Source organism: Phoenix dactylifera, chromosome 17 (genome assembly GCF_009389715.1).
Source record: "Phoenix dactylifera cultivar Barhee BC4 chromosome 17, palm_55x_up_171113_PBpolish2nd_filt_p, whole genome shotgun sequence".
NCBI lineage: Eukaryota > Viridiplantae > Streptophyta > Magnoliopsida > Arecales > Arecaceae > Phoenix > Phoenix dactylifera.
Genome location: NC_052408.1, coordinates 2270991 through 2285285, shown reverse-complemented (window position 1 = coordinate 2285285; position 14295 = coordinate 2270991). Strand labels below are relative to the sequence as shown.

General features: G+C 37.3%; 1 protein-coding gene across 6 annotated transcripts; it reads left to right on the top strand.

Moving 5' to 3' along the window:
* Positions 1-9184: 9184 nt before the first annotated feature.
* LOC103716375 (probable transcription factor KAN2) lies at positions 9185-13990 on the top strand. 6 transcript variants are annotated; one of them, XM_039114736.1, is made up of 7 exons: positions 9185-10042; positions 10165-10241; positions 10851-10896; positions 11006-11111; positions 12800-12860; positions 12968-13013; positions 13510-13990. In XM_039114736.1, exons 1-7 carry the CDS (start codon positions 9418-9420, stop codon positions 13533-13535), a joined length of 987 nt encoding a protein of 328 aa, XP_038970664.1. In that variant the 5' UTR covers positions 9185-9417; the 3' UTR covers positions 13536-13990. The 6 variants fall into 6 exon arrangements, with proteins under 6 accessions (XP_038970664.1, XP_038970662.1, XP_038970661.1 ...); XM_039114734.1 differs by having other exon boundaries at positions 9186-10042; positions 11006-11165; XM_039114733.1 differs by having other exon boundaries at positions 9186-10042; positions 11006-11165; positions 12797-12860.
* Positions 13991-14295: the final 305 nt, after the last annotated feature.

Here is a 14295-nt window from a genome sequence, read left to right as displayed (position 1 = left end):
GGTAAGTCTTTTCCTCATTTTGTGGATAAATACTTTCTTGGGAAAGTAACTCAGCAATATGGACAAGCATAAAAATATAGATAAGTTGGTCAATGGGAAAGCTGACCAAATTTTCCACGCCCCAAAGGGTTTCAATAATATAATAGATGCGGGTATCTAATTATTCTGGTTGAAGTAAATTGGTATACTATTTATTAGATGTCTTGGTTTGCCAGCATAAACACTCTGAGACTGGAATCATGGTTTCTGCAACCTTGCTGTTGTCCACTCAAAGACCATTGTATCCCACAGGAAATACTGGTTTATGTCCTTCTCTTAGCAGGTGGTATTGCATTGAGTTGATCTGTTCATGACTTCAATACTCATAGGACATAACTAACAGAGTCCCTGTAGTTTTAAAAAGCATGGTAGCTCATGCTTGACTATCCACTTGGTACAATTCTATTGTCAATGTTCTTAAAGGAAGGATGACTCAATTGTGGTAAATTTTCTAGGTCCAAACAACTTGGTTGTGACAACCAGGACTCAAACCCCAAATTTGAATGGAGTTATGTGGCCACTAGAGTGTTGCTTAGTTCACTAATCTATTATCAATGCTAGTTCAAGGTGATCGCGAGAAAGAATTTTTACAAGCCTTCAGTGATTGGAAAAATAAGGAACAACGAATGGGGGTTGGAAACTAATATTTGTTGTTTCATACTGGAAGCCTAAAAGTAAGTTGTTTTGTGGATGGAAACTCAGACTGCAATTTATATGGTACAAGAAGTTCCAAGCTCTTTCAATCACTATAAAACATAGAAAACCTATAACATGGATTTCATAGTGCATGAATAAATGAAATTCAAGGGTTAGCTTCAAGGTGGAACTCACTCCAGTTTCTGGTAGACTCAAAGCAAACTTTGATGGTACATGTGGAGAAAACCAGAAAAATTGGATGGAATGGGAGTTAGGAGTCCAAAATTAAACAAGGTGAAGTGATAGCAGTCCCATAATGTTTGATCTATTACAATTTTTCAGGCCCCAAGTTTATAGAAGCAGAGGCAATAGCTGCGAGAGAATGCCATAGCTTTGAAGTGGAATGCACTTGCAATGCGCTCAATATACTGCTTCAGAGACTTGAGTCTTGGTTGATGTGCACTACCTCTCCAAGAAGAAAGGAGGCTTCCAGACATTGTCATGCAAAGTGGTATTCCAAAAGGCAACTCATTAGTTAGCTCTCTCACATGATTACGACATTTGAATGGAGAAAACCCCATCTTGGCAACTGCAGATGGCCATTCTGATTAATTAGTCGTTTCGACAACTTAAAAATAATTTGAACTGAAATTATGTCTACTTATTTCGGCTCAACTAGAAGCCTATGTTATGGTTCTAGCATGCCCCCAAATTTTGAGGTCAATCGAATTGGCTCGCGAAGAGCTCACTCATTTGACAACCTTGCTCTCAGGGTGCTTTTCATGTTATATTAGTTCTATCGAATTTTTTTCTCTATAATCACTTGATAGAGAAACATGGAACTAAAAAACTAGGTGCAACTAGAACAAAGATTCTCATGGAAAGATATCACCAAATGTTCCACTTTCTGCTTTTCTTTTCAGCTTTCTTTTTAGATATGAAGAATATTTGTCAGATATAGCTGGTCATGTCTCCTAAAACAAGCATAAAGGAGATCCAATATGTTCTGAGATCCACAAGGTCATCAAAGAGGAATAAAACCTATAGCAAGCAAATTGCACAAGGCCAGGAGCCTAGACTTCTGTTGCTCCATAGCAACTATAACCTGGTCAAATGTCCAATTTCAGCATGTTCTTGGAATTTGAGATAACATGCAACAAATGAGGTATATAAATGCATCTCTTTCTTTCTTGAGTGGATGTTGAAGAATTTGATGTTCTTAAGCTCAAATCCGCAAAATGCTATCATGATGATACCCGAGAATCAATTGATTTGACCGAATTTAGGGCAGATACATATGAGCAGTCTGGATTTTGGGATTATATTGGAAATGGCAACTCCAAAAAATGCCCTGCTAAACTTCAGTTTACATCATGTTTTATTCAGTAATTTTAGCTGGAAAGAAAGATATATATGAATTACATCATCAACTTATATAAATAGTGAAACTAGAAGGTTGTCCAAATTTTAGACATCTGCACATGGAGATGATATACTTTATCCTGTTATTACAATGAATTATCATAACATTATTTCCAAATTGCGATGATATGATGATAATATCACAATAGTATAATGTGGATAGGGAAACACTTCATGGACATATTTTGCATAATGCCTATTCATACAGTAGCTCCCATAACACGCAAAGATTGTCACTAAGTAACCTAAGGATTAGAGTAAAATAAAATTAATTATGATTTGATTATTATGTCAAAACTATCAAAGGGAGATATCAAAGAGTACTATGATGTAGGCTGATATCTTGGGCCTTTCTCAGGTTCAACCATATAAGCGTAATATTGCAAATATTTTACAAAAAGAATAATATTTCAGTTTGTCACCATAATTTGGCAAATTTATGGAATATGGATATTAACGAGTGTGTGTTTAGTCCTACGTCAATTATTTGCTGGGCAGATCTTGGGTACTTATACAGAATTAAGAAACTTAAATAATACCTTCCAGTTAGCTATTTTGGATGAGATCTTAGGTTGTTATAAATGGTATCAGAGCAGACCCGGCCTATGGCCCATGTGGACTAGGAGATATTGCAGTACGGGTTTATTGAGGCTGACCACAGGCTGATCAAGATGCTTGTGATTAGATTTGAATGGATTTGGACCCTTAGCTTGATGAGGACGTACGGGCGTGTGTTTAGTCCCACATCAATTATTCGTTGAGTAGATATTGCGTACTTATACAGGATTAAGAAACCCAAATACTAACTTCCAGCTAGCTATTTGGGATGAGATCCTATGTTGTTACAAATGGTATCAGAGTGGATCAGGCTCATGCCCATGTGGACTACGATCTGCAACACGGCTTATTGAGGGTTGACCACAGGCTGATCATAGTATTTGTGATTAAATTTGGACCCTTAGCTTGATGAGGACGTATAGCTAGCTATTTTGGGCAAAATTCTGAATTATTAAAATTACGAAGCCCAACAATAGGCCCACTATAAGAGCCTAGGCCATTGTGACCCATTCTACCCAAAGCCGACATGTTATTGGACAGGGTGGTACCTCTTTTGCTTCACTATTGACGGCCCACCAGCCCACAGAACAGCAAACGCCACTAATTGGCTACCGACACATACCCCTCTGAAGAGTGGGTCCCGCTCCGTGAACCAAAGAAGGCCCATTGCGTCACTCTGCTCATGTTTGGACTCCCTCAGTATGACATAGGGATCCATTGGTTCACATATGCTTGGATCATCCATGAATACCATTGGAGTCCTCAAGATTTGTGCGCATCTGACTATTGAACAGTGATGGGGCGGGGGAGGCATCAGAGAAAACACAATTGAATGCTCTTCTCCCCGCCAGACAACTTTGGAATGGAATCAAGCTGATGAAGTCCAGCTATGATGGGACCATGAAACCTTGAATGGATTTTGTGATTGCGGGGCCAAAATGGGTGTCTAGATGCATGATGGCCTAATATCTTGTCTAATTATTTTACACAAAATAAATAGGATGCTATTAATAAAGGGCCCATCCTATCAGTATATGATATGAGATATATCGAGGGGAAATATAGCTCGAAACATTTAATTAATCTTACAATTAATAATAAATGTAGAGAGGGTATAGGAAGAATTCTTCAACTCCGACTTCATAAGCATATTAGTATTCCTTGGGCAAATCGATCAATTTGCATGACATAATGGTTTGATCGATATTTCTTTCTCGGTTCACTTTCCTTATTGGCCACATAATTAGGCAGTATGTATATATATATATAGATGTACATATTGTTATAAAGAATAATTCAATATACAGAGATTTCATCTTCTCCTTCTTTTGTTTTTCCCTCTTCTTATCAACCCAAACACCCACACAGTATCACACACATTATCAATTTCATAGGTAGAAGGTGACTTCTTTAAACTTATTCAGCTCTTCAGAGTTATTGTCAAAATCACCTTACTCTGCATATTACAGACATGATTTCTATCATTGAAGAACCCAAATGTTAATCCATCGTGTTAAGTCACTAGGTCAAATAGATCAAGGAGACACAGATCCTAAATTTTATTGAGTCTTTAACTTAACTAGTGTTATGTCACTACGCTAGAAGGCCCTCATATTTAGTAGGTATAGATCCATTCCGGTGAGAATTGGTGTTTTTTAGACGAAAGTTGCGGACCAATCTTTAATTAGTGATGGTTGCCCAACTAATCAAACAAGTGTCTACATTGAATCCAAGAAGTTTAGAAGTCTCCTAAAAATTATTTTAGTCTTATCAATCTTAGTCTGACGATTGCAATCTGTCTTAAAATGAAGGTAAATACATGATAAATACCTTTTTAGAGGGTACACAGCCACAATGGGAAAAGTAAACTATAATCTGGGGCTTTGCATTTAGAGAATATATGGATAATACCATGGTCATTGGTCAAAATTTTGTTAGATAATGAATAGAATTCAAAAACAGATAATGGTGAATTTATAGAACAATTAGATTTTTCTTAGTTTATATAATATGGAAATTTTGAAAGATTAGTCCAACCATTCGCTAGGCAGGTGCAATAAATAAATAAAGAGATAATTTATTTCCAAGCCATATAATAACTATTCAGATACTGACTATGAGCAACCGCTGATTAATAAAAAAAAATTGCTTGATGCCAAGGTTTCGTGGATTAACTATTTTAGCGATGCTATCGACTACCTTACCTTTATTTTGTCATTAAAGACAGGTGTTTCTATTTTGTAAATACAAACCAAATAAAAATATGGAAATAAAATTGTGTCAGTCCTATTGATTGAGAAGAATAGATGGATATGCCATTGAAAGCAATCAAATATATAACATGGTTGATGCATTGCTTCATCCAATGTAAACATTTTTAATTCAAACCAACTTCTCGGCGGACCACTTATCGGAAAAATGATTCCAACCTAATGCAATTTTATTTTTTATGCAAACCTTGATGGTAACCTACCTGAAGTATTTATTCTTGTCTGCCATAGAGTGCATCAATTATAGATACATCTAGACTCCATTCTATATGCCTAATTCTACCAAAGCTTGTTTTTATGATATAATCCTACGCAGGTAGTCTTTGAATAGGTTGACAAGTATTTTTAGTATAATTAGGCATCAAACATTGTGCATATTGATTAGTCTACAACCAAAAACTTGAGTTTATCCAATTTAGGCCTCTCAATGATGTAAGATTCAACACTTCTAAAAGATGGCCATGGCTAAAGAAGCTATTGATTATTTCTTTAGGACATCGAACTTGTTCTAGAAGCATTGTCACCCTTGAGACTTTAAAACTAGAATTATGGGCATAATTTGCATCAATATCTCTTCTTTTCTTTTATTTTTCTTTTTATTTTTTATTTTTGATGAAAATATGTTTGATTTGCATGAAATTGTAAGCTCGGAGAAAATTTTTTTTTTTAAAATATCTACTTTTTTACGCCAGCAATTGAATAATTTGCGTCAATATCTCTTCTTTTCTTTTATTTTTCTTTTTCTTTTTTATTTTTGATGAAAATATGTTTGATTTGCATGAAATCGTAAGCTCGCAGAAAGAAATTTTTTTAAAATATCTACTTTTTACGCCAGCAATTGAATACGATGGTTGAGATCTAACACTAGGTTTGTATTGCCTTTCCGGAGAAGATAGAATAATTGTTAGAAGAATTTATCACTCGCGACCTTCTCATACGGGATCAAGATTCACTTCTTTGCTAATATTTATCATCACAACCACATGATATGATCCTTCCATGCATGACTCAAAAGTAAAAACAAAAGTTCAAAGCCTTGGATCAAGATTCCTTTTGGGGTCTCACCAAAGACATGGTCTAGGAAAAACATAGCACATTAAATGGCATCCAATTCATCTAAGGTGGTCAAATGCTACCTCCCTTCTTAAACCTATTAAACATGCATTATAACCCTATTAAACATTGCATTACCTCAGACACTAATGCTCGCCTCCCAAGCAAGAGTTGACATTGATTGATCTCTTATTATAATAATCCACTAGCCATGACTTGAAGCTATCGCCATTTTTTATTGATAACAAGGACAAAACATCACTTGCTGACATCTTGTTTGTACCTAGAGACATTACCATTAAGCAAGGCAGTTGCACAACCACGCACAGGCGTAGACTTCCAATGCTGTCTCATTAATTCTCTGGAAGACTAAGTGGATTTTTTTATTTCCCGTTTTTTTAATAGAACTATGGCTTTCTTAGCAACATGTCGTGTCTTTTCTCCATTGGGATCCCCAGATGCTAACCTCATGGATATGTCATACTTTGAACTTAGGGTCCCTTGGAGGATTTCCTTATGCGATGCAAAGGAGAGAAATAGAGGCATGGCGTTAGATACGGTAGGCTGTGGGGAAATGGAGGTTGGGATTATTTTATTCCTTCCTCGCCGGGTTATTTTGACGGTGGGCCACTTGAAGGGACTCCATGACCTTATGGCACAAGGCCATGTTAGACTAAATCTATGATAGGAGGGGCACCAAAGCCATGGACCCAACCAGCAGCTTGGAAGGCATTAAAAGCCTTGGGTCTTCCTTCTACAAGCAAAACACTCTTTTACAGTATTGGGTGGGAACTGTTGCTATCCCTGGATCCATGCATTGTGGAGCAGGGACTGCAATCCAAGTCAAAGATCAGCTTCCATGAAATATTGCCTCAATACTACCTTGTGGATACATGAGATGGTCTTGAATTTTAAATTCAGAAGCAATACCCTTTTATTTTTTGACATTACCTTGTTCTAACTCAAATTTTCATGGTAAAATATTTAGAGATCTTTTGTAACAAATGAAAATAAAGTTATGAGGCTGACACCATTTTTTGCTTTGGATAAGAGATGATGAAGCATCTCTTGCTAGGTTCCTATTGCAAAACATCAGAGAAATTCAATGCAAAAGTACAAGTTGAGGCTGAACGAGAGGACAAAGAAATTGTATGTGGTTTTATGCCCATTGTTCCACATTGAAGAAAGGAAAATGGATATATCAAAATAAGCCATGCATGATATAATGCGGACCACCTGCCAGCTAACCTCATTTTAGGCATGGGGATGGAGGTTCAAGGTAATAGCCAAGCAACTATTGCTTAGGCCACAAACATATCTATCACACCATATATATAATGGTAGTCCCATTACCATCTTTAATCAGGATTTGATCAATTAATTTTATGTAGAAAATGCTGAATATGTGATCGCCTTTTAAGTTGCGAAGTTAAACAAGTTCTATGAAACCTATCTTAAGATGCAGGGCAAAATGTAGCAACTAGCTAATTGCAACAAAAAAATTTAGGGAGAGAGAAATAAAGGAAAAATGAAGTATCCTGATCTTTAGAGTAGGGGGAATTGAAAAAATGCTGGTTAGTCATTAATCACAAGAATTAAGTGAAGTGCTTAATGCAGTGGTCATTTTACACTTTAATGAATTATGGCATGATGCTATATATCATGGGAATCAAGCAACAACACACACAGAAATGCTGGAAAAAAAAAAACGATGTCAAGCTTACCATTCTGGTGGTCCTTGGACCTTTGTGGATTCATACAATCTTTTAGAATTAATAATTCAAACAATAATGTTTTGCACAATTTTATTTTTTTATAGGATTAATTTTTTATTAAATGAATGTCCTTCTTGACCATACAAGCAAGTTTTATTGTACTTTTTTTTGGGTACAACTACAAGAAAATTTTCTATAGCTAGCTTTCAAATGTTTAACAACTTGAACAAAGTATGAAAAAATTATTACTTACTAGAACATTATAATGTCATACCAATTTAGAAGAACCTAATGTATTTATATTTTTTGACAATAGAACCAAATATACATTTTTTAAAAAAAAAGCACAAATATATGTGTTGTCCATTTAAAAAAAAAAAAAATCAAAGCACATTTTGCAGGTGGCTCAAGCCACCACCACCTTCCACTCCAATTGGTGCACCTAGCATCACAATAGAACTCAAAGCACAGTAACGCATTTTCTCTATATCCTTTCCTTTTTTTTTATAAGAAATAGCAAAAGATAGTTCTTGAACGTCCTCCAGTATTCACAACATCAAAAGTAAGATCCCTTGCTTATCCCAAGAAAAAAAAAAAAGAGTGAGATCCCTTTACTCTTGGTCAAGCATTAAATATATAAGCCCATCCCCAAACTGTTGTCTATAAATCACAATGATCTGATTTTTTAATGTTTTAAGAGATGCAGGACTGGAGTGGTGCCACTCTTTAACCAATCATCAAAAAGAACATATGGAACAAGGTAGGTTTCTATGAAGTTGTGTCAAAGTTTTTCTTCAGATACACTGCGCCCATTTAATAGAGCAATATCTCAGGAGATGACAGGAAGAGAGAGAAAGGATGCAACTAAAAAAGACTTCATGTCTCTTTGTAGACAAATAGGCTTGACATTGACTTAAAATCACAATACAAATGATGCGTGTTGGATATGAGAACGAGGGTGTCCAACTTTCTGTTCCATCCGTAAATGATTACAAGTAGTAGGAAGCAGTAACGGGAAGAAAAGAATGAAAATTAGGGTTTGAAGTGGTCAAAACCAGTGTTAAGTGGAACAAAAGGTCCAAGGAATGCATGTACCACCAACCAAACTGTCATCATTCAATGTATAGAGGTGGTGGCACCCTCGATAGTGTGGAGAAATATACTAATGATTTAAATCTTTTCACCAAAAATCGCTTTTCCCAAAGAGAATGCATATGGAAAAGAGGTAAAAAGGAATCTAACCTTTGGACACATTTATTTACCCATTTATTTCTTCTCTTTCTCACACACAAACCTTATCAAGTGTCATTTTCCTCGCATAGTACCCACAAGCAACACAAGGCCCAACCTCTTTTCACTCCACACCAAAGTCATTTACCACACCAACTTTGCCCCTCATGTTAGTACTTACTACAGTTCTAGCCCATATCGGGACATCCTATTCTTCCAAAGAAACAAAAGAATTCCTATACGCCATACCTAACCAACTAAAGTAACAAAACCCATGACTCCAAGAAAACACAAATTCTATACATCTTACCCATCTCAAGAGCAGAACCCCTCTCATTCCAAACACACCCACATCCGAAAAAAATATATTCTTCTCGTACATGAGAGAGACTGATAGAAGCAAGAGAGGAGAAGAAGAAGAGCTCAATTAGAACGAGAAAGAGAGCCAGAAGATAAAAGAGGAGATCCAGATCTTGAGTGTTCTTTGTGAGCAAATGGAGCTGTTCCAAGCACAGCCAGACCTATCACTCCAGATTAGCCCACCAAATAGCACTCCCACACCGAGTTGGAGGAAGGCAGATGAGAACCTGGACTTAGGGTTTTGGCGAAGAGCCATGGACTCCAACGCCACCTCCACCACTACCAGGAATCTCCACAGCATCACCAACCAATCTACTGCAGAGCCCGATAAGGCTGCCTCCGAGCTCTCCTTAGCCCACCCAAGTGCCACAGACTCCACCACCATGAGCAGCAGTCTCCTCCACCATCCCCACCACCACCACCACCACCTCCACTTCCACCATCACCACCACCACCCCTTAGTCCGTGAAGGCTACCACCAAGACCTTGGCTTGATGAGGCCTATAAGGGGAATTCCCGTGTACCAGCATCAACCTAATTCCTTTCCTTTAGTCCCACAGCTCCAGCAGCAAACCTTGTGCGACTCCTCCTCCACTGCTGCTAATTTCACTCACTTTGCGCCGCAAGGCGCGTCGCGGTCGAGGTACCTGTCGTCGAGGTTCCCCGTGAAGCGGAGCATGAGAGCGCCGAGGATGCGGTGGACAACCACACTCCATGCCCGCTTCGTCCATGCCGTCGAGCTGTTGGGAGGACATGAGAGTATGATAACCCTCCTATTCTTTTCTCTCTTGTGAATTTCTTAGTATAATTCTTGAGAGCTGTTTGGAATGATCTTAACTTTCATCTGTGTATTCTTTTTTGTATTGATTCTTTGGCTATAGGAGCCACACCCAAGTCAGTTCTTGAGCTCATGGATGTTAAAGATCTTACCTTGGCTCATGTGAAATCTCACTTGCAGGTGAGGAAACCCTCTAATTTCTTAGGAATCATGTTGCTCTTGGAAGACAATTTTTTTTCTCTCTTTTTTTTCCCCTTATTTTTTGTTCGATTAATGAAGGAAAGCTAATTAGCTTTTCTTTTCATTTCGTTTCCTTCAAGCTTATAGGTCCATCTGCTTCTTTAGAACTAGTGTTATTTTTCTTCTTGTTTTTTTACCAACTTGGCTAATATGGAATCTCATGTGGAAGCACTGAAACCTCTTGTTCTCTAATGCTCACATTTCGGTTTTGGTATTGCACTTGATGGAGGGGAGTATTGAAAGGAACTCTTCCTTATTTCTTTTTCCTTACACATTACAGTGTCCTTGCCTTTCCCTGACTGCATCGCTTATAACAACTTTAGCCTCTCTCTCTCTCTCTCTCTCTGGGGTTATGCAAGCATATGTAGCAGCTTTAACACATGAGGCAGAAAGCATGCTACTGAAAGAAAAGGCTATAGGAAAACACTGTGCCAAATAGATATATGAATTGAACAAATATTGTGTGATTAAAAAGAATAGTCCAAAAATTCTTGTTTTGAACGTTCTATGCCATGCTTGGATAGTGATCATGATATCTATATATTGTAGATGTATCGGACCGTGAAGAATACTGATAAACCAGCAGTTTCTTCAGGTAATGCAGATTTTCTTCCTTCCAAGGATTGCATAAGTTCAAATTTTTATGTAGTATAATCTTATTTTTTACAATTTAAATAATTGGTTTTTGTTTCTCTTTGTCTTAGGCCAATCTGATGGGTTTGAGAATGGGTCAACTGGAGAAATTTCTGATGACAATTTGCTCGATCTCCACAAGCGCCGTGACGCAGAGCCGTCAGGTCAGCATGGAAGGTCAGCTATGCACCATGGAAACAATTTCAGTGGTCTATGGAGCAATCCTTCAAGGTTGCGAAATTCCTCTTGTTTACATTGTTTTTGTAAAGATTAGTTATATTTTTATCAGAAAATATTTTGCTAAAAGATACCTCTGGAACCTATGGCTTGGTACAAATAGGATCTTTTCAGTAGTAATTCATGCCCGAGCACATATATCAGTGGAAGAGGAGGAAAATGTTGCTCCAAGCCTTGGTTTTGTCCCATTTGTGGTGCAAAATAGATTTTTTTCCTTTATTGCTGACCATGCCAAAATGTGTGATTCATACTACTAACCTGTTAATATGTGATTGATTCTTGTTACACTTGTGGTTGCCTTTATTACGCATCACAAGAAGGAAAACCTTTTCCACAAAATCTGTAAGCATTGCATTGAGAAACTTAGATCTTTATACTAAAGTTAGCTAGCAGGAAGAAGAAATAAGACTGAGGGATAGTTTGAGAAACAAATATTCTCAAGAAAAAAGATAATTTGAGAAACAAAACCAGGAACGTTTCATACTCTTCTACAGCAGTTAATATTGAATGGAAAAAAGAACATCTTCATAATTTTAGTGGAAAGAAATATGCTGATTTATGTCAATGAAGCACTAGAAACTTGGGATTGGTGCGTGGTCTGTGGCTGACTTAGTTCTCTCTTTGACCTCAGAAGCCATTGGAGATTGAACTAAGGATTTTCATCTTTTTATATCCTCTTTTTTTATCTTTCCTTTTGTCACAAAGTTTGTGCCGCATTATTAATTATTTGATTCTGATTGGCTTCTGTATTTATCAGTGCAGTAACATTTAGTCAGCAAAAAGAAAAAAATTACATAAAGACTCATAAAAAAAGGCATAAAACGTAGAAAAGCTTTCTATAGGACTTCTCTTCTTCCTTTCCTTTGCAGGAATTATTAGAGTAGAAGAAGTTAGCCATCACCTATTTAGAACCATCTTTTGTGTCCATCAACATCTGTTTCTTAATTAGTGGTAGGTAGTCCCTCTGCTAAAATTCCACGACTTAATAGAGAAAAGGTACTAGATTAAAGCCAAGTTTAATGGAAAGAATAAATGTTAGCTGAAGGGATTTGCTACTCTCACAGCAGTCAGAGAGTATAGTATAGGGTTAACAAAGTATGTGCCATTTCTTTATGGCCATAAGCCCTGTCACACTAATGAACACTTTAGGCTTATAAAGCCCCTATCCTTCATTCCTTTTCTTCCCCCACTATCAACCTCCATGCAAGTGCTCACAAAAAGGGTCAGAGATTATAGCTTTGTTCCACCTGTCCAGGATCAGATGAACAAATTAATGAACCTCCATCATAGTGCAATGATCCCTTTCAGCAGTCCAAAAGGACAGTAAAGAGGCCATGTCTCTCCCTCATTCCAAGACAAAGGTCCATTTGAAAATCTATTTCAAAAGGGACAATTCTAACTGTGGGATTTCTTTTAGTGGGGTTTCAAACGCCTGAAAAGGGTCCCCCCACCCCCATGAGGTTGAGGGTGCAAAAGCTTAGGCCTTTGAAACTTCCTTGCAGCTTCCTCTAGTGGGTAATGTATATATTACAAGTTTAGTTCAATCATGACAAACTGATAGGAATAGACTGCTTTCTATTCTTATAATTGCATGGATTTTCACTGATGATGATATGATTTTGCAGCAGGGGAGGCTGGTATAATGGCATACCAAGTGATTCAACCACAGGGAGCATGCATTCCTTCAAGGTACCCTCTGGTAACCTTTTACTCACATCTATCACTTTTAACCAATCCATTGTTGAATGAATGGGCTGACAAGGAACAAATCTAAATAACATTTGGCAAATATGTAGATGACTGACCACTGCGTTAAGTTCGACATAATGACCATCGTCCGAGGTAAGCTCTCGTTTCGTTAGACATTTTTGGCAATGACATCCACAATTAAACCAGATTTGTAGTCTGTCTTTTCACCTGGATCATCTTAGATACAGAAGTAGCACAAAGCATTTAATCAATGTTTAATTAATTAAGTTGAAAGAAAAAAGAAAATAAGAAAAAACTATGGTTGTTACCCTTGGAGCATTGAGTGCTCTGGCTGACAATTTCTCTCTAAAACCTTCTTTTTCTGTCCCCTATGGTCAGGGAAAGATCTTAGTGAAAGGAAATAGCAGACAAACATCACTAAAGGTGTAGCCTTGTCTTGGTAAACTCAACAATACATTTAGGAAAATTCACTTTACTTTCCATGGTTCTCATTCAACCAATGTTCTCCATGGCTCTCATTAACGCAATGTACATTATTTACAACAGATGCTGATGATATGAATGCAATTAGTTGGTATAAATGATCACAATGGTGCAATAAATCTTTGCTTTTCATATAATTTTGCAGGAGGACATGCAATCCAAAAGGATTGAAATTTTATCAGATGTCAACTCATCATGTCTCTCGGAGACATCGAGCCCCAACAAGCCCAATCTTGAGTTCACGTTGGGAAGATCGCACTGATTTAAAGTGCTCCCTCAAAACAAGATTCTATCAGCTGCTACAAGTATCCTATGCCAATATAAGCATCAGAAAAAGAAGGGGAGAGAGAGAAAGAGAGAGAGAGAGAGAGAGAGAGAGGAAGAGACCATCGAGACAAAAGGAAAGCAAAAGGAGGGAGGAGGGGGGGGGGGGGGTATGTGTATGTGTGTGAAAGCATATCTTTGATGCCAAAGCTGAGAAAGCCTAAGCCTGTGCTCTACAAAGTTATGAAGTTCAATTGGTTCAGAATTCCAGAGAGAGAGAAGGGGGTTTTCTCTTTTTACTGTCATAAAGCACAAAAGGCAGGTTTTATTCATTATCATGCATGTGCACGTGCTTTGCTTTACAGTTTCCCAACAAATAAAAAAAAATACAATGAAGAGATTAAGCATCTATAAAAATGACAAGGGATAGTTATGTCTTATAGTTTGGCCAAAGCCATAATCATCAGTTCAGCATTTGCTACCTTGAAGTGAGAGATGTAAAGTGATTATAATTATGGTTTCATTAGGTAAGATCATGCATGCACTACAGAAAAAATAAGATTTCTCGACGTTTTCTTCCTGACGCTAGGAAAAAGCGTCGGAAAATTTTGGTTCTGCGCTAAATTATGCCGTGCTTTCAAAAAGCGTCGTTAGAGATTTGGAATCG

What these genes read in the sequence shown, in the direction of transcription:
- LOC103716375 (XM_026808194.2), top strand. Translation starts at nt 9,418, where the DNA reads ATGGAGCTGTTCCAAGCACAGCCAGACCTATCACTCCAGATTAGCCCA. An exon ending in GCTGTTGGGAGGACATGAGA is followed by an intron (nt 10,043 to 10,164) that starts GTATGATAACCC and finishes CTTTGGCTATAG; the next exon opens with GAGCCACACCCAAGTCAGTT. An exon ending in CTATGGAGCAATCCTTCAAG is followed by an intron (nt 11,166 to 12,796) that starts GTTGCGAAATTC and finishes ATGATTTTGCAG; the next exon opens with CAGGGGAGGCTGGTATAATG.